General features: G+C 38.7%; 1 protein-coding gene across 2 annotated transcripts in view; it reads right to left on the bottom strand.

The window, feature by feature from the left end:
- LOC150086861 (urocanate hydratase-like) overlaps positions 1 to 25863 on the bottom strand; it is a 379529-nt gene extending 353666 nt beyond the window's left edge. For both annotated transcript variants that reach the window (XM_090371633.1, XM_090371634.1), the window contains exons 1-2: positions 25702 to 25863; positions 11447 to 11577 (exon numbers count right to left, since the gene is read on the bottom strand). In XM_090371633.1, the coding sequence (XP_090227759.1) occupies positions 11447 to 11577; positions 25702 to 25827 (257 nt within the window). In that variant the 5' untranslated portion in view covers positions 25828 to 25863. The remainder of the gene's footprint in view (positions 1 to 11446; positions 11578 to 25701) is intronic.
- Positions 25864 to 26231: the final 368 nt, after the last annotated feature.

The following is a 26231-nucleotide window of genomic DNA, read 5'->3' as shown; positions in this document are numbered from 1 at the left end:
AAAGATATATAAGCACTTCCTAATTGATTTCACAAATATACGTGGTCTCAATTCTAATCTCAACGATGTCCATTTCCACTTGCAGTCTACCAAACCCCATGTACTTTTTCTGACAGAATCTCAGTTATCGGTTGATTCAACTACTGCTCATCTCAGATGTCCAAATTATTTGCTGTATGGTTCCTTTTGCCTCAAAGGTGGTACTTGTGCATATGTCCGTTCTGATATTCCCTGTCAGAGACTTGGCAATTTGGAATCTCCTCTGGCTTAAAATCTCTCTACCTCATTGTGTCAAATTCATGTTGTCTCTACCGTTCTCCCAACTCAATTAATCACTTGGAGCTCTTTGACTTCCTCTCTTTGCAACTTGACTTTCTCCAGTCCAATTTTCCTAACAGTGAGGTAATTTTCCTTGGTGATTTTAATGTTCACAACTCCAGCTGGCTTCCGTTTTCTAGTCACACCGACCCAGCAGGTCGAGATGCTGAGGCTTTTGCAATTACTAATGATCTAGCACAGATTGTTCATTTACCTAGAAGAATACAGAACAATCCTAATCATACAGCTAATACGCTTGATCTTTTTCTCACAAACAACCCTTCTAAGTGCACGGTCGAAGTGAGAGGTCCTTTAGGCACTTCAGATCACAACTTGGTGATTGTCTCTTCTCCAATGGAACCTTTATTTCATGGCTTCTCTGAACCTCGTGTTGTTTAGCATTACAAGAATGCAAAATGGGATGACCTGCGAGATTTCTTTTCTTCTTTTCCTTGGTCGGATTACTGTTTCAAAACTTCTGATGTCAACGTTTGCTCAGATCGTGTCAGTGAAATTATTCTTGCAGGAATGGAATCCTTTATCCCACACTCCACTTTAAAATCTCGTCTTTTATCTAAACCTTGGTTTTCCAATAAATGTGCTAAGGCTGTTCAAGAGAAGAATGTTGCATATCGTAATTGGCTTGTTTCTAATTCTTCAGTTTCATTTTCTGCCTACACCAAAGCTCGCAACAATTGTAAACCAGTTATTAATCAGTCCAGACTAGAGTTTGAACAGGCTAAGAGTAGAAAACTTGCTTCTTGCCCTAATGGTAGCCAAGCATTCTGGTCTCTTGCCAAAGCTATTGGCCGCAACTTTTGCCCATCTCTGCTTCCACCTCTGTCCAAACCAGATGGTTCTATTGTCACTTCATCCAAGGATAAAGCTGACCTGCTAGCATCCCATTTTTCTTCCAGCTCATGTATTGATGATCTTGGTAAAACGCCTCTCACCATTCCCAACATGCTCCATTCAATGCCTCCTATGGTCTTCCGTCAAAAGGATATCAGAAGGATTTTGAAGAATCTCGATGCTAAGAAAGCTCCGGGTCCTGATGGTATTTCTCCACTTGTTCGCAAAACCTGTGCTCCTGAACTTACTCCAATTCTTTGCCGCCTTTTTTCACTTTCTTATTCCAAAGGTGTTTTTCCTTCTGCTTGGAAATTTGCTGATATTCAGCCAGTTCCTAAAAAGGGTGACAAATCCCTCCCCTCAAATTATCGTCCCATTGCAATTACTTCTACTCTTTCTAAAGTAATGGAGAAATCAATTAACTGCCAACTCTTAAACTATACTATAATAATTAATGATAGACACCAGCCAGGAATTAAACTAAAAATTTACTATACAATGAAATAATATACAATGAAATATGATGCAAATAAAATAAAACACTGATTAAATTATAGTTAAAATATAGTTAAAAACAATAAAATTAATTAAAATAAACTAGGTTAAAAGCGATAAAACATACAATCTGGAGCTTTCGGAGAACTGCCGTCTCCTTCTTCAGCATACTACCAGTGCTACAACACATCCTTAAGTAGCCGGTCCATGGCACTCATGCACGTGATCATCAGACACATGATCTACATTCTCCATGCGCGTATCGGAAATGGAAGTGGCTCGGGAGCGTGTCAAACAGAAACGGTCATCCCTTCTGAGGACAACTGCCTCAAACAGGGGGTGTAAACGGATCCCCCTGTCCCTATTAATAGTATTGTGACTGGATGAACCGATTCGCAAGCTCTCGAGCCACTTGCGTTCCCAAAATCCATGGGCGCGGTCGGTAATGACCGCGTCTTCAGGGGAGATCCGATGCTGCTTTTCCCAGAAATGCTCTGCCACAGCAGACCTCGCATAGTTAGCAGTCTTGATAGCGGTCGTGTGTTCCCCCAGACGGTCCTTTAAACGTCGGCCCGTTTCCCCCACATAACACTCCTCACAATCCGGGCACTTAATCTCGTAGACCACATTGCTAGTATGGTCCTGGGCTACGGGATCTTTAACTTGGGATATCACTGTGTGCAACCTCCGACCCGGAAGTTGCACACAGCGAGTCTGGCACTCCCGCAATGCCCGTACAATACGTTCTGAAAGGCCCGGATAGTAAGGAATGTATGCAGTAGCCACAGGGGCAGGCCACTCCCTACGATTGGACTCAACCCTATGAATATATTTGTCCAAGACCCTCTGGGGGTATCCACATTTCCTGAGGTCTGCCGTGACTTTGCAAATTTCTATTTCCTTTTCTTCAGGGGTACTACAGTGGGTCCCCACCCTATTCAACAATGCCCTGGCTACACTGTTCTTATGATGACAAGCCTGTGCTGAGCTATAATGAACAAATTGGCCATGGCACATAGGCTTTCTATAGATCGTTGTTTTTAATCTAGATCCATCTCTGCTCACCAAGACATCCAGAAACGGGAGGGACCCAGCTTCTTCCACCTCCGAGGTAAATTGTATAAATGTGGAAAAGCTGTTGAGCATATTGAGCACCTCATCTTCCTTTCCCTTTTTTAAAATAGTGAAGGTATCGTCCACATATCTCCTCCACTCGCGCATGGGGAAATTCAACTGATGAAACACCCTAGTTTCCAGTTCCTCCATTGCCAAATTGGCCACAATGGCACTGATGGGGGAACCCATGGCCGTGCCATGGACCTGCTTATACATAACTTTTTGAAACACCATGGTAGTGCTTGCGAGGCAAAATTCCACACCTTTACAAATATCATCAATGCTTAGTAAAGATCTAGCACTAAAGCAATCATCTCGTTCCAAGGCCGATCTTACACAATGCACCCCATGTTCAATGGGGATACATGTGAACAAGGATACCACATCAAACGAAATCATGAGTTCGTCTTCACCTATAGATTGGCTTCTTATAAAGTTCACAAATTCCTTGCTGTTTCTGATTACTAAACTGGAGCGTCCCACTATAGGAGAGATGACTCCAGCTAAAAATCCAGCTAAAGCATAAGTGGGACTACCCACAAATGATACTATAGGTCTCAACGGAATGCCCACCTTGTGCGTCTTTGGGAGGCCATAAAACCGAGGTAATCGACAACCTGAGGCATGAAGAGACCAATAAACTTCTTTGGTTATTTTACCAGCCTTATGCCATCCCTGTATAATGTTGTTGACTTGTCTCTCCAAACCAGCTAACGGATTTCGATGGGTAACTTTATATATGTTGCTGTCCTGTAAAAGATCCAGAGCTTTTGCACAATAATCTTCCTTATTCAGTACCACTGTGGATCTGCCTTTGTCGGCAGGTAACATTATGATATCCTCATCTTTTCTGAGTTGTCTTAATGCTCTTTCATGTTTATGACTGAGATTAGAATGTGCTGTCCTGGTCTGACTCAAAATAGCCGCAACCCTAACCCGTATCTCATCAGCTTGGGTAACAGGTAACTTGTTGATGGCTTTTTCCACTCCCATAGCTATCTCTGCAATGGGAGGTCTGGCAGGAACCAAAGCAAACTTTGGACCCAGGCTCAATACTTCCTCCTGTTCTCTAGTAAATTGTTTGCCACTAAGATTAAGAATAAAGTTGCCAGTATCCCTGTTACGCACCACCACGGATTCCTCTAACAATCTATTAAATTTGTTGATTTGCCTGCGCTTGTAAACCTCAGCAACCCTAGTTGCTTTATCTGCCACTACTCTCAAGACCAACGCACCATGCACTGGGGTTAAATTGGTACTGATGTATTCCAACTTCAGTCCAATACGACTTCTAATACCTCTCAGATCATTATGTAATTTAGAAATCCAAATACTTAGAACTTTTCTTTGATAGATCTTAGTAACTCTCCCCAGATGGTCATCATTGAAAGGCATTCTCAGGTTGTCGATTACCTCGGTTTTATGGCCTCCCAAAGACGCACAAGGTGGGCATTCCGTTGAGACCTATAGTATCATTTGTGGGTAGTCCCACTTATGCTTTAGCTGGATTTTTAGCTGGAGTCATCTCTCCTATAGTGGGACGCTCCAGTTTAGTAATCAGAAACAGCAAGGAATTTGTGAACTTTATAAGAAGCCAATCTATAGGTGAAGACGAACTCATGATTTCGTTTGATGTGGTATCCTGGTTCACATGTATCCCCATTGAACATGGGGTGCATTGTGTAAGATCGGCCTTGGAACGAGATGATTGCTTTAGTGCTAGATCTTTACTAAGCATTGATGATATTTGTAAAGGTGTGGAATTTTGCCTCGCAAGCACTACCATGGTGTTTCAAAAAGTTATGTATAAGCAGGTCCATGGCACGGCCATGGGTTCCCCCATCAGTGCCATTGTGGCCAATTTGGCAATGGAGGAACTGGAAACTAGGGTGTTTCATCAGTGAATTTCCCCATGCGCGAGTGGAGGAGATATGTGGACGATACCTTCACTATTTTAAAAAGGGAAAGGAAGATGAGGTGCTCAATATGCTCAACAGCTTTTCCACATTTATACAATTTACCTCGGAGGTGAAGAAGCTGGGTCCCCTCCCGTTTTCTGGATGTCTTGGTGAGCAGAGATGGATCTAGATTAAAAACACGATCTATAGAAAGCCTATGTGCCGTGGCCAATTTGTTCATTATAGCTCAAGCACAGGCTTGTCATCATAAGAACAGTGTAGCCAGGGCATTGTTGAATAGGGTGGGGACCCACTGTAGTACCCCTGAAGAAAAGGAAATAGAAATTTGCAAAGTCACGGCAGACCTCAGGAAATGTGGATACCCCCAGAGGGTCTTGGACAAATATATTCATAGGGTTGAGTCCAATCATAGGAGTGGCCTGCCCCTGTGGCTACTGCATACATTCCTTACTATCCGGGCCTTTCCAGAACGTATTGTATGGGCATTGCGGGAGTGCCAGACTCGCTGTGTGCAACTTCCGGGTCGGAGGTTGCACACAGTGATATCCCAAGTTAAAGATCCCGTAGCCCAGGACCATACTAGCAATGTGGTCTACGAGATTAAGTGCCCGGATTGTGAGGAGTGTTATGTGGGGAGAAACGGGCCGACGTTTAAAGGACCGTCTGGGGGAACACACGACCGCTATCAAGACTGCTAACTATGCGAGGTCTGCTGTGGCAGAGCATTTCTGGGAAAAGCAGCATCGGATCTCCCCTGAAGACGCGGTCATTACCGACCGCGCCCATGGATTTTGGGAACGCAAGTGGCTCGAGAGCTTGCGAATCGGTTCATCCAGTCACAATACTATTAATAGGGACAGGGGGATCCGTTTACACCCCCTGTTGAGGCAGTTGTCCTCAGAAGGGATGACCGTTTCTGTTTGACACGCTCCCGAGCCACTTCCATTTTCCGATACGCGCATGGAGATGTAGATCAGTGTCTGATGATCAGTGCATGAGTGCCATGGACCGGCTACTTAAGGATGTGTTGTAGCACTGGTAGTATGCTGAGAAGGAGACGGCAGTTCTCCGAAAGCTCCAGATTGTATGTTTTATCGCTTTTAACCTAGTTTATTTTAATTAATTTTATTGTTTTAACTATATTTAACTATAATTTAATCAGTGTTTTATTTTATTTGCATCATATTTCATTGTATATTATTTCATTGTATAGTAAATTTTTAGTTTAATTCCTGGCTGGTGTCTATCATTAATTATTAAGTATGGAAATTCCCAGCCCCATAGGCCTGTTTCAAGATAACTCTTAAACTACCTAGAAACCTTCCATCTGATCAACGATCACCAGTATGGATTCCCGTCAGTGTTGATCCACTTGTGATATTCTGGCTTATGGTACCCATTTATGGACTAATTCAATGAAAGGTTCGGTGAAACACAAGTAGTTGCTCTTGACATCTCAAAGGCTTTTGATCGTGTTTTGGCATAAAGGTCTTCTAAACAAGCTTCCATCTTATGGTTTTCCAACTGTTTTTAGTAACTGGTTATCCAGTTTCTCTCTGATCGCTCACTGAGGGTGATGGTAGATGGCTCTGTGTCTTCTAACTTCTCCACTAATGCCGGTGTCCCTGAAGGGTCAGTTCTTTCCCCCACTCTTTTCTTCTTGTATATTAATGACCTTCTTCCATTGACTGGAAATCCTATCGATAGTTCTGCCGATGATAGTACGCTGCATTCCACTTTCCATTTTAAGAAACCTTTGTCCTGCTCAATCAGCTTTAACTTCTCGAAATTTTGCTACCAATTCTTTAAATGCCGATCTTCAGGTAATTCTCCAGTGGGGCAAAGACAACTTAGTTGATTTCAACCCTTCTAAAACTCAGTCCTGTCTTATATCTCGCAAAAAGGATTCTTCTGCTCCTATGCTTATCTTTAGTGACACTCCGATTTCTAAGCAAAATGATATATCTCTTTTGGGGATTACCCTGACTTCTAATCTCTCTTGGCACAAGCACATTACAAATATTGCTTCCTCTGCATCTAAAAAACTTGTTTTCTCTTTCGCTCTCGGCGTTACTTTTCTTCCAAACAGCTGCTCACTCTGTATAAATCACAAATCCGCCCTGCTATGGAATATTGTTCCCACATCTGGGGTGGTGTCCCCAAAACCTCTCTCAGGCTTCTAGATTCCATTCAGAAGAGGGCAGTTAGGTTAATTAATGATTCATGATTCATCTCTAACAGAGTCTCTCCACTCGCTTTCTCATAGACGTACTGTTTCTGCTGCATGCCTCTTCTACAGATACTTCCATGGGCACTGTTCTTCCTGATTGGCTGTTATAATTCCCACTCTCTCTTTCAAAACAGTCCGAACACGTGCCACCACCAGCTAACATCCATTTACTGTCCAACTTCAAACCCACAGAACCAACTTTTCATCTTCCTCATTATTCATTCATTCCAATTTTCTTTCTAATTTCTGTATCATTTATTTTCTAATTATTTCACTAAATAATTTCTATCAGACATATGTTATTTACTTACTTGTTAATTAGTTAATTGATAGAAATTCTGTTATTTTGAAATTCAATTTGATAAAATTAATAGCAAGGCTTAACTGACGGTACTCACCTCAAATAACCCATTTAGTTGTATGGTGTTTAAGGCAAAAGTTGTGGAAATTCAATTATGCATAAAAATAAAATTGTTAAAATATAAATAAATAGAGACTATTAAAACTTCAATTAAAAATTTTTGCCCAAAGGAGGAAAACACACACTGCTCCATCCCCTGGTTGTTCTATATAAAATTTGTTAAAAACCGTGAAAACTAGTAAATAAAGCCAATATTCATAATGGATGACTTTCGCGATAATGTCTTTGGTTGGCAATAATGAAGGAAAAAGGGGTTGTATACTTAAAGAATCCTAATTTCCCATGATGCATTTTAGGACATGTGGGAACTTGACATGTGCAAGGTTCCAAATGGGGGAAAGTTTGGTTGGAAGTTTCTCATGCAAAACGTCTAATGTGGTGTTACAGCAACACCATTCTATAACAAGTGCTTCTCGTTGGAAAAGTTTATAACTTGATTTTAATTTTATAATTGTAATAGCCAAATCGATTAGAGGGTTGTGATTATGGGAATATACATGCTGCATCAGTTCCGTGCTGGCTTGATTAGTCTTAAAGCTGTTGTGGTGATAATATGCACGTGTGTTAGAAGTTTTAGTTGTGTCATATTTATAGAAAAGAAACACACACAGGGAAGTATTTACGCTTTCAATCACATCACCCACTCAGCACAAAAAAGTCCATTCTTTACAACCAGATTTTTAACACTATTAAATACACCTCTTTACCAGATTATTAAATATACCTCTTTACAAGTTGCAGAATTGTGGTACCTCACAGAAAAGTTCATGGCTAGGAAATAGCCTTTACAATTGATTCGACACACAATCTCCAATGTGGGAAATGGGATCAGTAATCCATGCAATCACAGTACCAACCAATATAGCATGTGTTACAATCAGATTGACATTTAATCAAGTAGACCCCCAGTTTATTATATGATGAAAATGTTAATGTTCTGTCTGTGTTGGTGAACACTTGACGAAGTTGTCTGGCGAGTTGACTGTGAGAGGGGAGGACAAACAAAACACGTGGATGTTTTGTTTGTCCTTGGTTTTGTTGTTTTTGTTAGTACTGTGATTGCGTGGATTATTGATCCCATTTCCCACGTTGAAGATTGTGTGTCGAATCAATTGTAAAGGCTATTTCCTAGCTATGAACTTTTTTGTGAGATACCACAATTCTGCAACTTGTAAAGAGGTGTATTTAATAATCTTGTAAAGAGGTGTATTTAATAATATTAAAAATCTGGTTGTAAAGAATGGACTTTTTTGTGTTGAGTGGGTGATGTGATTGAAAGTGTAAATACTTCCCTGTGTGTGTTTCTTTTCTATAAATTTTAGTTCCTAATTTACTGCCTATCTTATATATTGTAAGAATGAGAAAATTAATATTGTTGTCAGATTCTACTTCAAGGGTGTATTTAAGCCTTTCATACATTGCATTAAAATTAATAAAAAGACTATCAATAGTGGACTTGTCTCCTATTAATAACACATTGTCAGCGTAACGCATTTAAAGCTTGATACCTGAAGGAAAAGGTTGGAATACTTGATGTTCAATAGTAGCTAGGTAAATTTCCAACAGGGGGGCTGAGATACCTAATCCCGTAGGGAGTCCAAATGTTTGTTCATATATATGATCTGGGCGCCTCCGTAGCCAGGTGGGAAGGAGCAGCAGTGCGTAGCACACGCTTCTTGATTAGACCGGGGTTCGAGCCCGTCACCACCAAATACGGAGGATGCGGAAAGGTCAGCGAATGACCACCGCATATTCCCGGAGCAATATGGCCTTAGTTGCTAATGCTCCTAAAAACCAAATAACTAACTAACTAACTATATATATGATCTTAAAACTGAAAGTGTCTGGCACGAAGTAAAACTGAAATGAACTCTAGAATACTGTTAATGTTAAGAGAAGTTTAAGTAAGACTAAATGCAGCTAGGCATAATATTTTTGAGTTATATTTATCTATATAATATCGGTGTAAAAACACCATAGGCAACTCTTAAATGAAAACTACAATAGTAGTGTAAAAGGGCATCATTTCAACTGTATCTCAATATTGTGCTCACCCTTCACAACGAGTTACCATGCATTGCACTGCCTCGAATAAGTAATGCTTCACTAATAAAAAAAGACTATTGTTACTTATTCTCATTGGGCACCACCACCACCCAGATGGCACCGTTTCAAGGCTGAAATGGTGCCGTTATCACGTCTTCCTCCTTTGGGCAAAAAAGTTTTAATTACAGTTTTAATAGTCTCTAATCTATTTATATTTTAACAATTTCATTTTTATGCAATTTAATTGAATTTTCACAGCTTTTGCCTTAAACACCATACACCTAAGCAGGTTATTTGAAGTGAGTACCGTCAATTAAACTTCGCTATTAATTTTATCAAGTTGAATCTACTTACTTGTTTAAGAAGTGGCAGTGTACTCGCACTTTTATTAAGTGAATGAATGAATGAGTTCAATCACTTAATAAAAAAAAAATGATGGGAATTAAAAGGGATACTGACAAATATAATATGCGATTAATATCTGTTTAACAGATTAAATAGAAATTAAAATGCATTCAAATTTACATTTAAGTTCAATTCCTTGTTGAAAAATAATTAAATATTCTTAGATTAACAATCAGCTTTATTCACATATTTAGTTATAATTATTGGTTAATTTTTTTGAAGATTTTTGATATTTACTGATTTCTTTTAATGCAAATTCTGACATAGATACTACTGCCTACAAAAATAAAATTTGTCCTTACTCGGTTCCATACAGTGCATTACACTTTAATTAAAAAATCTATTAAGGGCATATTCTTCTTTATTTAGTCATAATTTGTACAGATTTTATTTATTATTTTTTTTTATTTTATTAATAGCAAGATACACAACAGGTAACCATTAACAGTGTATCTGAGATCAGATCAATAAACATAATAACAATAATATGAAATCCAACAGGACGATAAACATATATAGATTCAAACAATAAAAGCATATGTACAAAAGAGGATTATATTAAGTTAAGTTACCGGTAAAACAAGTAATAATTAATCCGTTGGAAAATAGAAATATAATATAACAAATAATAATCTACAATAATTAGATGTGAGCTAGTCACTTTGCAGTTTAAGAGAAGAGGAAAACTTGTGGATGGAGTTCATCAGTGATTGGGGGTTGTCAAAGAAGTCAATGAGAGAGTCATTTGCTGATTCTTTTCAGTGGACTGAACTTCATAAAGTCCGTGTTGGCAGAGTCAAGGCGAAACGGTGTAAGGTTCCTGACTTGTCTACAGGGAGCATTGAAGTTTATTTTACTCAGGATATCAGATGCTTCATAAATTCCAGTGATTACTTTGGCTAGAAGGGCGATGTGAGCAGTAACTCTTCTAGTGCACAGAGGCCTCAGATGAAAGTAATCACACAGCGATTCATAATACACTGAGTGATAGAATAGAGGATTGCGGTACGTAAGGTAACGGACAAAATTTTTTTGGACTGCTTCAATTTTGTTAGTTAAAGTCTTTGTGTGAGGATTCCAGATGGGTGAACTGAATTCAAGGATTGGCAGAACAATAGCTTTATAAAGGATAACCGCATATCTGTAGTTTTTGAACTTGTATGTGTTCCGTTTGATGAATCCCAGTGTTTTGAATGCTTTGTGTTTTGAAAGTAGATAACTGAGGCTTCTCATTCTTGTTATGTTAAGTGTGCATTAGTGCCAAAGCAATTAAAGCTTTGAGGTTCCAGCATATTGTGTCTGTAACAGCACATATCCTTTAATCAGTCTGATGTTTTTGATGGAAGAAAATCATAAGTCTCTGGGAGGAAAAATCATGCAACCCTTCCTGAGACCAACTAACTAAGTCCATAAAAATTCCTCATGAGGGAATTTGTACGCAGGCTTTTTCCAGCCAGTGTGAAAGAACAGTGATGATTATAACCACTGTACTACTAAAAGTATCCCTTCTAGTCAGCTAAATTGTTATTTGGCTATATTATGAAAAGAGAAATGAAACTGCTAAAAACATGGTATCAAATTTTTACTGTCTGGATAGTGATCACATGTACAGTGTTTATCAAGAGTGTATAAAAAAGTACTTGCCTCATTTCAATATCTGGACAGAATCGGTACATATAGATATGTCCATATTCCTTTAGTTCAGCTGAAAACTCTGCTGCTAAAACTGGGTGAAGATGTGGTGGAAAATATCTCAGAGCATTTTTCACAGCAAGCTTAATAAATTCCAGTAAAAAAAAAAAAAAATCACATATAGGCTCACAGTACCACATATTGGATTAAGTTAAAGATTTCATGATAATACATTATTATAAATATTAAGCATGTTACAAATTTATGCAAAGTAGCAAAAGTTACAGAGTTACATATCATCATAGATAGGGGTCAGCAACCTTTTTTGAGTGAAGAGCCATTTTTGATCTAATTTAAAAAAAAAAAAAAAAAAAAATCCGAAGAGCCGCACCTCAACTCAAGCTGGGAGGGGGGGGGTTAAAATGGAATAGAGTGGGAAAGTGTTTTATTAAAAAAAAATATATTTTTTGAAATATTATTTATTAATGATTATTTATTAATAAATAATAAATAATATTATTTATTAATGCTCGTGACGCACAGGCAAACTAAACTGAGAAGTGTTTGCAGCTTGTACTGAAACTAATGCTATATTCACGTCTCCACCAACTTCTGCTGCCACGCTTGTTGTACATGTGGGCTAAAATTTAAAGAGCTGCAGTTACATGTTCAAAGAGCCACAGATTGCCGACCCCTGATCATAGATGTTGAAATAATCTGAAAAACTGTACCATTTCTGTGTTCAGTTTGTCTTGGACACATTACAGTTATGTTTTCCAGAGAAGAAAATCCTTACTATCTTCCTGAGACTGACTTATGGAGACACTGTGAAAAAAAAAAGCCCATAAAAATTGCATGCATCAATGACAGGTTTCGAACCCATGCAATTTTTACCGAGGGTGGGGAAGAAGGTGATTATAACTATTATGCTACTAGTGAGGACAGGACAGTATTATAGAGACTGGTAAATGATATTGGGTTTACTACTTAGAAACAGGGCCAATAAGATCTAGACCGATGCCAAGGGTAAACACCTCATTGGTATTTCACTCCAGTTACTTTTTTGTGTAAATTATGATAGTGATCTGAGCCTCCTATACAACATACAGGCCCAGAGCACCTGATCCTCTTAACCCCCCATCTAGACTAATAACTAATCGCAGGAAGGTCGAATAACTAATCACAGGACCCCCCCATTGGTCCTGCGATTAGTTATTCGACCATTCCACTCCATCATTAAAGCCAGTGTGGCTCACAATAACTTAAATCATAATCTGTATAGGTTTATAACAATAAAACTTCAGATTATGAGGTTTCAATGATGTATAACTATACCATTTACATCTAACAGGGCCATAGCTAGATGCACATTTCAGAGAAGACTGCAGGAAATTTAGAGGAGGTTAGCGGAACTTTTGGAAAGGCTTTTTAAAAGTCAGATTTCTATTGTTTCTTAAACATTTCTTATTTAATCACAAGGTAATATAAAAATATATTCATGATTATATTATATTATCAATGTAATAATAAAATCTGAGTTATTAAACAAACAAAACACTGGTGTAATAATGAATGCTTAAGCAAGTTACAGGACTAGAGTCTAATTAAAATAATACAAGTAATATACAAGGTGTGGCAAATAAAGCTTGCGGACTGGTACTGTTATGGTACATGAAGTTCCATGAGGTAGAAAATACATGGAATTTGCATGTTGCGGTTCAGCCTTCCCCCAACAGATGGTGGTACAGAGATTGTCCAGTGGGTTGATGGGTTACAAGTAGCAACCAGTTTTGCTAGTAAGGTTAATGTTCTGTGTCATAATTTTGCAATGGAGCAACAAACAAATATCAAATTTTGCTTTAAACTGAGAAAACCTACAACCAAAATATAAGAAATGTTATGAAACTGTTTATGCTGATTAAACATTAAGTAGCCCAGCTGTGTTTGAATGGTATAAGCAGATCAAAGACTGATGCAAGGATGTTTGTGATTCTCCGAGAAGTGAGCATTCATCAACCTCTTGAAACAATGACAGAATTGCAAAAGTTTCAGAAATTGTGGAAAGGGATCGTCTTTTGACCCTCATAATGATGGGTGATGGGTTGGATACAAATAAGGAGACAATTCATCAAATTCTGTAAGAAGGTTTAGGGAAAAGAAAGGCATGTGCAAAATTTGTGAGACACAGCCTCACATCATCATGTAAAGACTTCATCCAGACTTGTTAAGACAATTCCAATTCCTGGACTATATTGTCACTGGAGATGAGTGTTGGGTATTTCAATACAGCCAGATACCAAGCGTCAGAGCATGCAATGGACTTCAAAATCATCATCAAGACCCAAAAAGTTTCATTTACAGAAGTCCAGGATCTAGATAATGCAAATAATGTTTTTCGACAAACGGAATGTGATTCACAAGTAATTTGTACCCAAAGGGGAAGAGAGTTAATGTTGCATTCAATCAAGGGCGGCTCACTGGTAGGCAGCACCCCAACTTTTTAAATCTAAATATACAATCAATGGAGTTATATGAAATTTTGTGAAGAGAAATGAAATGCAATGAATATTTTTATTAACAGGTCCTGCATATAATATACTCATCCCTATTTCCAATAATCAAAAAAAATAAATAAATAATTGCTTTATTTAATAAAGTATTAAACAGAGCCTGGGCCATCCAAGCCCAACCATAGCCTTTGGTTCATGGGAAAACAACTATTTCCAATAATCATTTCAATAACAAACGAATAAAAACATGAAATAGTTTTCAACTTTGAACTTTAACCATAGGCAGAGCTGTGTGCTAGACAGGTCGACATTTTGCTCCCAGTGGTTGAATCAATGCCTGGTCAGTGGATTGCCAATATGCATTGTTTAGAGGTGAAAAAATGAGTCAAAGGAACTGTGGAGTGAGCAGTGCTGATTTGATCGTTGTCCATGTAAGGTGTGTCGCCACAACGTTGGTGTTCACAGGATGGATTTTGTAAATATCTTAGTAATGCTCTTTCAGATGCAACAATATTCCTCATGCATTATGGAACCGGAAGCAAAAGGATTTTTCCTACGTGACCTATGTAAACGTAGGTAAGTAATTACATAGTGATATTTATTCCACCTTGAGAATGCCATGTAATGGTGGGGGGGGGGGGGGGATTAGCCAATCGAAGAAGAGGGATGCTGGTCACATGGTACAAGTAGGTAAGGTAATTAAGTCACAAAGGAGGTTAGGCAGGCAAAGGCAGATTACGAGAAATCTTTGGCAAACGATGCAAAGAAAAACAGCAAAGCATTCTTTCCTTATGTAAACTCTAGAAGGAAGGGGATTAATCAGATTGGTCCACTTGATATCAATGGTTCAACTGTTGGTGATCCTGCTCAGGTAGCTAACAAACTAAATGAATATTTTGCATCTATCACATATGAGGCGTTATTCAGGGAGGGGAATGCCAGAGGTGTATTAAACTCTGGCAGCAAGCCAGATAATCTTGAATTAACTGAGAGTAAAGTGGAGGAGAAATTGTTGAATATAAACATAAGAAAGGCACGTGGGGTGGATGGAATCTATCCAGTTATATTAAAGGAGGCTGAGGCAGCAAACGAAATAAGCAAACCTTTAGCCATAATTATGAGAGTTTCCTTCGACTCGGGAGAGGTCCCCATGGACTGGAGATGTGCAAATGTGACCCCAAACCACAAAGAAGGATCAAAGGGAGACACAGGTAATTACAGACCTGTTAGTTTAACTTCTGTTCCAGAGAAATTAATGGAGGCACTGGTTAAAGAAGCATTGCAGGATCATCTAGACAAGACTTCAGTTATAGCTTGGACACAGCATGGGTTTGTTAAGGGGAAGTCTTGTCTGACCTCTTTGATTGGATACTATGATGTGGTCCCAAAGGAACTGGATGCAAAGAATAATTTTGATATTATTATTATTATTATTATCACTAGCCAAATGGCGCAAGGAAGCCCGAGGCTTATGCTGCACCAGCCAAAAAAAAAAAAAATTCTGAGTTACCCTGAGAGAGAGAGAGAGAGAGAGAGAGAGAGAAGGAAATCACCAAGAAAGAGAAGAATGATGATATCCGGCTAAGGACCCTGGGTGTGCCAAGCCCATACTCACCAGATGTGAGCCCCCTAGGGTTAATATCATGCATTTGGATCTTTGAAAGGCTTTTGATACTGTTGCACATGGAAGACTGCTGCACAAATTGGAGCAGTGTGGCATTGGAGGCAAATTGCTGCTATGGATAAAGGGATGGTCGAGTGGGAGAAGACAGAGATTGTAATCAATGAACACTGCTCTTTGTGGACTATTGTTATTAGTGGATTCCCCCAGGGTTCAGTGTTGTGTCCATTGTTGTCTGTACAAGTAGCCCTCATTTTGCACTGGTGCGATTTGTGCCAATTTGCAATAGCGCCGATCACTAACCACAATGCCATTTTTATTTATTTATTTTTGCAATTTTTTTATAAATTGAAAGTTTCAAATCATCAGACAAAATTTATTGGCATCATACTGTGCTATGTATCGTGCTCTGTTCACATGATTTAGGACAATCTGAGCCAGTCAGCAATTAGCACATTCGTATCAGAGACGAGAAAGATTCCCGCCTTCAAAGTAACCACTCGTGGATGCGGGTAGCAAAGGTCTATGCGGTGAAGCATTCAGTTGGTTGTTGTTTATGCTATTTACACGTGTTGGAAATTTATTACGCTAACATTTTTTTATTAATTGTGCTATTAATAAATTAAATAATAATAATAGTGATAGCCGTGTGCAGTTTTATCCAATCGTGTTATAAAGTTTTTAATTTAATAGAATAAAGACATGCCATGTCTAGTAAAAGTAGTTAACTGAATCCTAGTGCAATATTTGGAGGATAGAATCTGATGAAAGCCGCCCTAATGTGTGTAGGACTATGACTATGCCTCGATCGACTATAACTACAATTATGAAGAATGCTAATAAAATAAAACAATCAATGCAAAGTGGTAGGTAAAATATTTGGTGCCCGGAACCTAACCCTGTGATTTCCGATTGACTCCATTATATATAGGATTCCATTTGCGCTTGTCCCACCAGAAACCTAACCCCAACGTAAATTGAGGGCTACCTGTACTTATTAATGATATTGATGATGGTATATCAGGCTTAATATCCAATTTTGCAGATGATATGAAGGTCGGCGGAGTTGTTAATGACAGTACACTGCTGCAACTGCTTTTCTAGATCCCACTGCTGCGGGATCTAGAAAAGTTGAGCAGGTGGGTTGAGAGGTGGCCACTATAGTTTAACATTGACAAATGTAAAGTACTGCATATGGGAAGCAGTAACCCCAGAGTAATGTATCAACTGTGCTGTACTGCACCGACAGTGGTAGAGAGTGAAAAGGACCCAAGGGTAATTGTGCAGGTAGATATGAAGTTTTCTGAGCAGTGCAGACGGTCTGCAAGAGTAGCTCATCGTGTCTTGTCAATGATATACAGGAATTTTTCTAGCAGGGATTGACTATTGACCCAAGGTCCTGACTATTGCCTTGTATAAGACAATAATCAGGCCACATCTTCAGTACTGTGACCTCATTTTAAGAAGATGTAAAGTACTGATGTAGAGCTGTTGGAATGAGTAGAGAGAAGAGCAACAAGATTAGTGGATGGAAGAAAGGGTTGTTCTTACGAAGAGAGGCTTAAGTTTTGCAAATTACAGAGTCTGGAGACTAGGCACCTGCCAGGTGATCTGATTGAGGTGTATAAAGCCTTGAATGGTTTGATCATGCTCAATGCTGATGGGATTCTTCCTCTTGCTCAGAATAATTGCCCGAGAGGGCATAAATTCAAATTGAGGAAAGACAGTTGTAGGATACATGTGTATAATTTGCATTTAGCCAGCAGGTGGTTGATTGCTGGAACATAACTTCCATTTGTCGTTGTAGAAGTTGATAGCTTAAATAGATTCAAGGCAGAACTAAACAAACATTTAGAGCGAGTGGATGGGTGAAATGAGAAGGGTGTGTGTGTGTTTTTTTTTTTTTTTTTTGTTTTTTCTTTGGCTGATACTATATAAGCTTGTTTTCTTGCATCATGTGCCTTTGCTAAGACTACAAATGTGCAAGTGAATAATTACATAGGTCATTTCCTGATTAGATACCAATCAGTGTGTTTTGACTGGTGTGTCTTTTATGTAGAAAAGATTTGACTTACTCCGCATACCTCTACATTTTACATAGAAAAGCGTGTGCGGTGGTTGGTGAGCAAAGTGAGCAGGGGGCAAAGCTCCTTAGTATATACAGTGGTACCTCGGGTCACGAACGCCTCTAGTCATGAACAAATCGGCCCATGAACACAATTTCCGAACAAATTTTGACTTGACCCGCGAACAATGCCTCAGTGCATGAACACACAAACATGTGCATTCGTGCCATGTTTTCGGCTCGCGAACAGCATCAGTTGTACTCAGGTTTGCGCGCTGTGAACATTGTTTGTCGTTGCATTGTTCTTGATACAATTTTTTTGCATTAAATTAACTCTCATTATGGCTCCCAAGAAAGTGAAAGTGTTAGTGACAGTGGTGTAAAGAAGCCTAAGCATATTAAAGTAGAAATGAAGAAGGAAATAATAACTAAACATGAGAATGGTGTTCGTGCACAACTTCCCGACCTAATTGTTGTCCCAGATCCGCAGTAGCATTCTTGTTTTTCTAAGAACACAGATTTTTTTTTTAATAAAAAGGAACGGGTATTTTTCATATTTACAATAATCTTCAGGTCTGGCTTTCAGAGACATTCTGAAAATGAGGCAGAAAATGAAACTGAAGAATTAGAAACAAGCCAATTACGATATGCAACATTCTTCTCTTGGACAGCCTTAGCTCATTTATTGGAAAACCAAGGTTTAGATAAAGGACGAGATTTTAAAGTGGAGTGTGGGATAAAGGATTCCATTCCTGCAAGAATAATTTCACTGACACGATCTGAGTAAACATTGACATCAGAAGTTTTGAAACAGTAATCTGACCAAGGAAAAGAAGAAGAGAAGTTTTGCAGGTCATCCCATTTTGCATTCTTGTAATGCCAAACAACACGAGGTTGGTAATAGCCATGAGATAAAGGTTCCATTGGAGAAGAGACAATCACCAAGTTGTGATCTGAAGTGCCTAAAACAACCCTTCTAAGTACCGTGTACTTAGAAGGGTTGTTTGTGAGAAAAAGATCAAGCATATTGGCTGTATGATTAGGATTGTCTGGTATTCTTTTAGGTAATTGAACAATCTGTGCAAGGTCATTAGTAATTGCAAAAGCCTCAGCATCTTGACCTGCTGTGTCGGTGTGACTAGAAAATGGAAGCCAGCTGGAGTTGTGAACATTAAAATCACCAAGGAAAATTACCTCACTGTTAGGAAAGTTGGACTGGAGAAAGTCAAGTTGCAAAGAGAGGAAGTCAAAGAGCTCCAAGTGATTAGTGGAGTTGGGAGAATGGTAGAGACAACAGATGAATTTGACACAATGAGATAGAGAGATTTTAAGCCAGAGAAGATCAAAGAGAGGAGATTCCAAATTGCCAAGTCTCTGACAGGGAATATCAGAACGGACATATGCACAGGTACCACCTTTGAGGCGAAAGGAATCATACAGCGAATAATTTGGGCATCTGAGATGAGCAGTAGTTGAATCAACCGATAACTGAGATTCTGTCAGAAAAAGTATATGGGGTTTGGCAGACTGCAAGTGGAAATAGACATTATTGAGATTAGAATTGAGACCACGTATATTTGTGAAATGAATTAGGAAGTGCTTGGGAGGGTTAGATCTTTTCGCAGATAAGCTTGCTGTATTAGTTTGACAATTCATGGTGTATTCAATAGTAAGAAAAAGTAGGTGGGACATGCTGTATGAAGTAATGAAATTTTTGGATATGGAAATTTTTGGATTTGGAAATTTTTGGACGTGGTAAGAATATACCCAGATCCTTGACATAACATGGCCTCGACAATGCTCCCCGCATACACACTACTCGGACTCCCTCCAGTCACTATCTGGCAGAGTAGAGGTAGCAAGATTATACACTAGATGATCCGGAAGCCTTCTAGAGAATTACCAATAGGTTCGGTCCGGTGTACTAACTAGCGGCCGGCCTGCAAACACCGTTTTAGAGCTGTACCCTCGAAATGTAAGGAATATTGGATCTCGCCACGACGTTCATCAACTGATCTCTAATAAAAACATCATGACAATTTTTCCCTCTAGCTTTCACAGCACATGTTTAACATTTCCCAGTTACATGTGTTTAACATATTTCAATTTTTTTTTAAGGGATTGTGATGCTGGACTAGACCAGTAAACCAAGTTCACATTTTTCACTTTTTGTTTTAAAATAATTTTCAAGAAACACTGAATAAGCACATTTTGCATATTATCTTTGTGCTTGTGGTTCCAAATCCACTCAAGGTCAATGAAACATGTTTTATCACAAACATGTTTTTTTACAAAATTTTCCTTATGAAATACCAAATCAACTTCAGAAAAGAAGATATTTGATATACATATCATCGTATTCAACAATTCCTTTGATGGCCATTTCAATCCATACTCTTCACATTAAAATCTTTAAAATACAACAGTTTTTCAATATCAAGATCTTTTGGGCCTAATAGTAAATTTTTACATGTTTTACAATTGTTGCTCTTTAAAATATTTCTGGCTAGGTAACCTGAGACATACTAGTACATTTTCATCAGAAATATCCATATCCTCACTGTACCTGGTTGATTCTGACTCTTTCACTTTGTCAGTGAGACTTACTGGCTCACTAGCATCCTGGTGCACCAATTCAAGCAAAGTATCGGTATGGTTTAAGAGGTCAAGAAGAACAGCAGCATCATCATTTTCACAATTAGATAATGAACTTTGTTTATTCATTGCATGCACAGTTTGTCTTTTTCCTGCATAGCTGTTATTTGCTTCCTTAAACAATTCAGCAAAACAGGGCAGAATCCTGGCTTTTTTAGGGGTCTGCAGCCCCTATCAATGCAGCCCGATGTCTATGCATGATCCTTCGATGATCGTGCATAGACATCGACGTCCACCCCAGCAAAGGTTAACTGCGATGGCGATCTCATTAATTCTGCTCGACTTCCAGATCGTGTATTGGAAAAACGCCTTGTTCTCACTGCCAAAATGGATCAGAATGGTCTCGGAGCCAAGCATCTGGGAACTGTGTGGCTGGAGAATCCCTCTACCAGGGCCGAGGTCAGTTCCAATGCTCACAGCCCACTATAACAGACTAGCCCTTATTGAACGTTTTCTCCGCAGGGAGATTCCCCACACACAATCCAATCAATCGATGGCAATTGCAGGTTTTCGAAGGATTGGAGGTACTGAAGACAGATCCTTAAGAGCCTGACTGTGGCCAGGAAAACTGTACATTGAAATGGACAGCATAATAATGCCCAATATATTGTAAATAATATCAAAATACGATGTCTTTATGAATGTGTTGTGAATAAAGTCAAAAATATATGAATATCTTTCTGAATATAAATAAGAATATATTTATGAATATTTTTACATTGTAAATACTGTCAAATTTAGATAATATTCTGTAAATAATCTGACACTGATTCTACTGTTGGCTCTTGGGGATCAACCAGAACCTCGATGTGGGCCCACTCTCCTCAAGGCTATTGTCCTTGAGGAGAGGGGACATATGGATTTTTGTATGCATGCACATACAAAAATATGTATTCATTTTTTATGCACATACGTAAATTGATATGCATGCACACATAATCCATAATCCGAAAATCCATATGCGCATATGGATTTTCGTATGTGCATGCGCATGTTCATTTTCATATGCACATGCCCATATCAATTTATGTATGCGTGTGTGCATATGCACTTTTGTATGTGCACGCGCATATAGATTTTTGTATGCGTGTGCGCATATCAATTTACGTATGCGCATGCGCATATGCATTTTCGTATGCACGTGTGCATATGGATTTTTATATGCGCATGCGCCTGTTCATTTTCGTATGCGCGTGCGCATATCAATTTACGTATGCGCATTTTCGTATGCGCGTGCGCATATGCATTTACATATGCGCATGTCCAATTTCGTATGAGCGTGCGCATATCAATTTTCGTATGAGCGTGCGCATATCAATTTTCGTATGCGCATGTTCATTTTCGTATGCGCATGCGCATATGTAAATTTCGTATGTGCGTGCGCATGTTCATTTTTGTATGCGCATGAGCATATCAATTTACGTATGCGCGTGCACATATCAATTTACCTATGCGCATGTGTAAATTTCGTATGCGCAGCCGCATATCAATTTTTGTATGCATATTTACACAACTGTTGCGCGTGCACAGCAGTTGTGTAAATATGTAAGTTATATAGGGAATTACTGAATTGTAATTACTGATTTATATAATGTACAGAAACATTAATGTGCAAATACTGTATTAAATATAAAATGTGTATATAATATTTCGGGACGAGACTACGTGTTCAGCATATGTAACCCATAGTATCTCATACCCTGAAGAATCTTAGTAGCCTTCAAAAATTCTTCCCATCAAATGCAGCAAAAATATTTAACTCTCTGCACATAGATGCCGAAAAACTCTTTGAGGATGCAACATACTGGAAAGAGATCTTCCAGAATTCTTACAGACTTACCAAAATATGAATCGGCTGCAAAGTGATAGCATACCAAAGAATTGTGAGTAAAAGTGAAACTTTCTGCTTTAAGAGCTCACATCTGGTGAGATGGGCTTGGCACACCCAGGGTCCTGAGCTAGATATCATTATTCTTCTCTTTCTTGGTGATTCCTTTATACTTTTGACTCTCTCTCTCTCTCTCTCTCTCTCTCTCTCTCTCTCGGTAATAGGGAAATATATATATTTTTTTTTTTTTTTTGGCTGGTACAGCATAAGCCTCAGGCTTCCTTGCACCATATGGCTGGAAAAAAAATAAAATAAATAAAAATAAGAACATTAATAATTTAGTAAGCTATTGACTGGTAAATATACCTTCCCTAACAGTTGTGTTAATATGTAAGTTATATAGAGAATTACTGAATTGTAAATATATGATTTGTATAATGTAGGTACAGACACATTAATGTGTAAATACTGTATTAAATATAAAATGTGTATATTATAATATTTAGGGACGAGACTATGTGTTCAGCATATGTAACCTACTGCCCATAGTATCTCATGCCCTGACATGTAATTAGCTTTGCCGTATTGGGGTGGTTTCCTTCTGTGGAATAAACATAATAATAATAATATATACAAAGGTTTGAGAAAAAAAACAATCATTGCAGATAAACTTGATAAGACTCAAGGAAACACACAGGTTTAATTTTTTAGCTTTTCAAGAACGGGAGCAGTACCCGGACTCGCAATCAATGCTATTTTCACTGCTGATATTAAGCTACGTTTGATATCTTTATTTTCATCATCATCTTCTTCCTCTGAATTTTCTTGCTTTCCTCGCTTCATTATTGAAGAAAAGAAGTGTCGGCTTCGCAACCAAGAAGTCTCATTATACCAAAAGGTGGACTTTTTTTTCTGATCCTATTTTCAACCGTTCTTATTACTGACCTTAACCCTGCATTCAGCAAATCCAATAGCAATAACTTCTACAATCGGTGACAGTTGACACTTACAGCGCTTCAAGTTACACCTTATACTCACTCACGCAACTACCAACCATGATGATTAAATCCTCAGCTTGTGCCACTTCCGTCAGAGCTGGACTTGCTCTTTCTATTTGGATCTGAAACTAAGATTTAATGCTTACATAGAATACGTGCATAAGAGATTGAATATCTTACGCTGGATAACAAAACAGCACCTAGTACACACCATCATCGAAGATGCTGCAACGACTACCTAAAACCTGTAAACCACGGTTTATCCACAGTAATTTTTGTATACCACAAAAATCTAACTTTCTGCTACTCCCTCACTTCTGAAACCAGTGTATACAGGCTGCCGTAGCCTAGTGGTCAGGCGCGCGGGTGCGTAAGTACACGTGCCTTGAGTGACCGGGGTTCAAGCCCGTGACTACTGAATACGGTGCTGTTTCTTGTATTCTATCTATCTTGTGAACTCCTCTGACCGTTTGGTCGTCCCGGAGTATAAACAGAAAATTTATTTATTTATTTATATCGTACTCTCATAAGCGTAGCCGACCTGAATCTCAGAACCACTGGTCTAGCTGAACAGCTAAATTTCATCATCATCTTCTTCCTCTGAATTTTCTTGTTTTCCTCGCTTCATTATTGAAGGAAAAAAAATGCACCCAGGCTCCCACAGTTAACTGACATAAGACACGCAATTGCCACATAAAAATAGGTTCATAGGCAGAGGGGCGTGCCGTCCCGAGGGTAAAAAGGGGTGCCCACCCGGGCACCTGAAAACCCAAGCAGTTTCAACAGTTGAAAACCGGAAAAATAATATTATTATTATTAGCTAAATGGTGCGAGGAAGCCTGAGGTTTATGCTGCACCAGCCAAAAAATAATTCCCAAGTTGCAATAAGAGAGAGAGAGAGAGAGAGAGAGAGAGAGAGAGAGAGAGAGAGAGAGAGAGAGAGTGACAAAAGTAAAAGGGAATCACCAAGAAAGAGAAGAATGATGATATCTAGCTCAGGACCCTAGGTGTGCCAAGCCCATACTCACCAGATGTGAGCCCCTGGGGTTGCATACACATATGAAGAAAATTTTAAGGGGGGTGCCAAATTTCAATTAGCACCCGGGCGCCACATACAATTGGAAAGCGCCTGCATAGGCACGTCCCGGATTTAGGGCATCTGTCAGTGGTACACCCTCCACCATTCATGTCAAATTTTACGCTTACACAAAAACTGTATCTAGGAATCATGTGAGTGGAAATTAAATGATGAGAGTTATTGTCTGTCATCTGTACGTTCAGATCAATACCCGGTAACACGAATTTCTGTGATCGCTTCTTATCTGCCCAAGCAGTTTCAACAGTTCTACAACTTGAAATTGGCCACTGAAAAGAAATACCATCATATGCACTTCGAGTGGATCCAGGGATGGGCCGTCCCGAGGGTGAAATGGTGCACTGCACCAGGGCGCCAATGTTCAAGGGGTGCCTGAAAACCTAAAACTTACATACACATATGAACAAAATTTAAAGGGAGGCGCCAAATTTCAATTGGTACCCCAGGGCCAAATTGCGATTGGCACCGGGGCGCCACATATCCTAGGAACGCTCCTGAGTGTATCACAGCAGTAAATCTAGAATAACTCACTCTAATTTCAAGGTGTGAACAGTGCCAGATTTTCAGCCGAAGATATAAGTACCACACAGCCCTATAAAACTGTCTATGAATCACGTGGAAAAAAAGTGAGACATTACCTATCATCTGATTAAGTCCTGATCAACTAACGTCTTTTGTTGTTGGATCCCACCGAAATTCATCGCTATATTTTTCCAATTGTAATGTATAAGTTTGTAAACATTGTTCTATTTGTATTTTTTACTTTTTATTTATATAAAAGAGAAAAATAAATCCCAGCTCGTATATCATTATTCATGTTACCTAATTGTAATACTCTTTGCCATGGCGCCGTGATGAGTAATACTGCTTCTATTATGCGTATCTGTACCTTGCTTAGCAGTGGGTGTGAAAATATAAATTCTGGGTGCCCCAGCCAAAATTCCAGCGGTCCCCACGTGATCTTTAAAAACCATACCAAACTAGCCACTGGACCCCTGCGGTGGTGAACCCGGAGGCATGGTAGTTGCGCCACCGAGTAACAATAATGAAGATTATTTATTTATTTTATGTGACGTGTTGAATTTTTTGGAGCTCTAGTAATAATGCCAATTTAATTAGAGTAACTAAAAATGATGGGCGGATGGGGGTAGGGAACAGCGACTTACATCAACAGCTTGGGTCCTAGTATAACATAATTTTTATTCAACTTTTCCTTTTCCTTTTGAGGCTCCCCCTGAGGTGCAGCTGCAGGGTGATACGTAACTAAGAGGAAAACATACGTATTGAATGTGGAAAAATAAACAGAATTACTTATTAATATCTGTTGCTTTTAATTTTTTTTGGTGATCTTGTTTTTCTTGTATCTAATGCAGTTTAAAATAAATAAGATTTACACAATTATTAAAAAAATAACTTATTCATTTTATCTCAAATAATTCCTGCTTTAGTCAAATATACCTGCTTCGTAATTTATGTGTGAAAGGTTCTACTTACTTTTTTTAATTCTGGGGAAAGCGACGGTTTTTTAACCGGGGCATGAGGAACGCTGTCATCTCTTTGTTTTCGAGGAGGTAAAGGACTCAATGGAGGACCACTACATATTTCGTTTAGGTCTGCCATTAAGTTAGGTTATTAAAATGAGAAAAATCTTTCGCACTTTCCTGATTACGTATGAAATCCGTCTTACTGCTCTTCTTATCTCATCTTTTATTTATTTTATTTTTTTTTGTCTCGTTAGTCGGTGCTCATTCCAACGCGTGATCTACACCCTTTGACCTTGTTTATAGCACATTTACAGTATGTTTAGATTCTTTGTTTTGATATTAACGCCAAGGACACCCGTTTATTCATTCTGAATATCCCACTGTTTACATAAGGCTGTCTACTTTTGAAAGTCCAAAATTTGATATTAAAAGTTCTGATATCTTTAATGACCAGATGTCACACATTTTCCCTTCTCGCTCCGCAAAAATGCCTTGCATCGAAAAAATTTTGGTCTTCATGACTACATATATATATACACT

The sequence above is a fragment of the Mastigoproctus giganteus genome, chromosome 4 (genome assembly GCF_048544385.1).
Source record: "Mastigoproctus giganteus isolate SK-2022 chromosome 4, ASM4854438v1, whole genome shotgun sequence".
Classification (NCBI taxonomy): Eukaryota; Metazoa; Arthropoda; class Arachnida; order Uropygi; family Thelyphonidae; genus Mastigoproctus; species Mastigoproctus giganteus.
The sequence above is the reverse complement of the archived record's forward strand: the minus strand, read 5'-3'. Positions and strand labels throughout refer to the sequence as shown.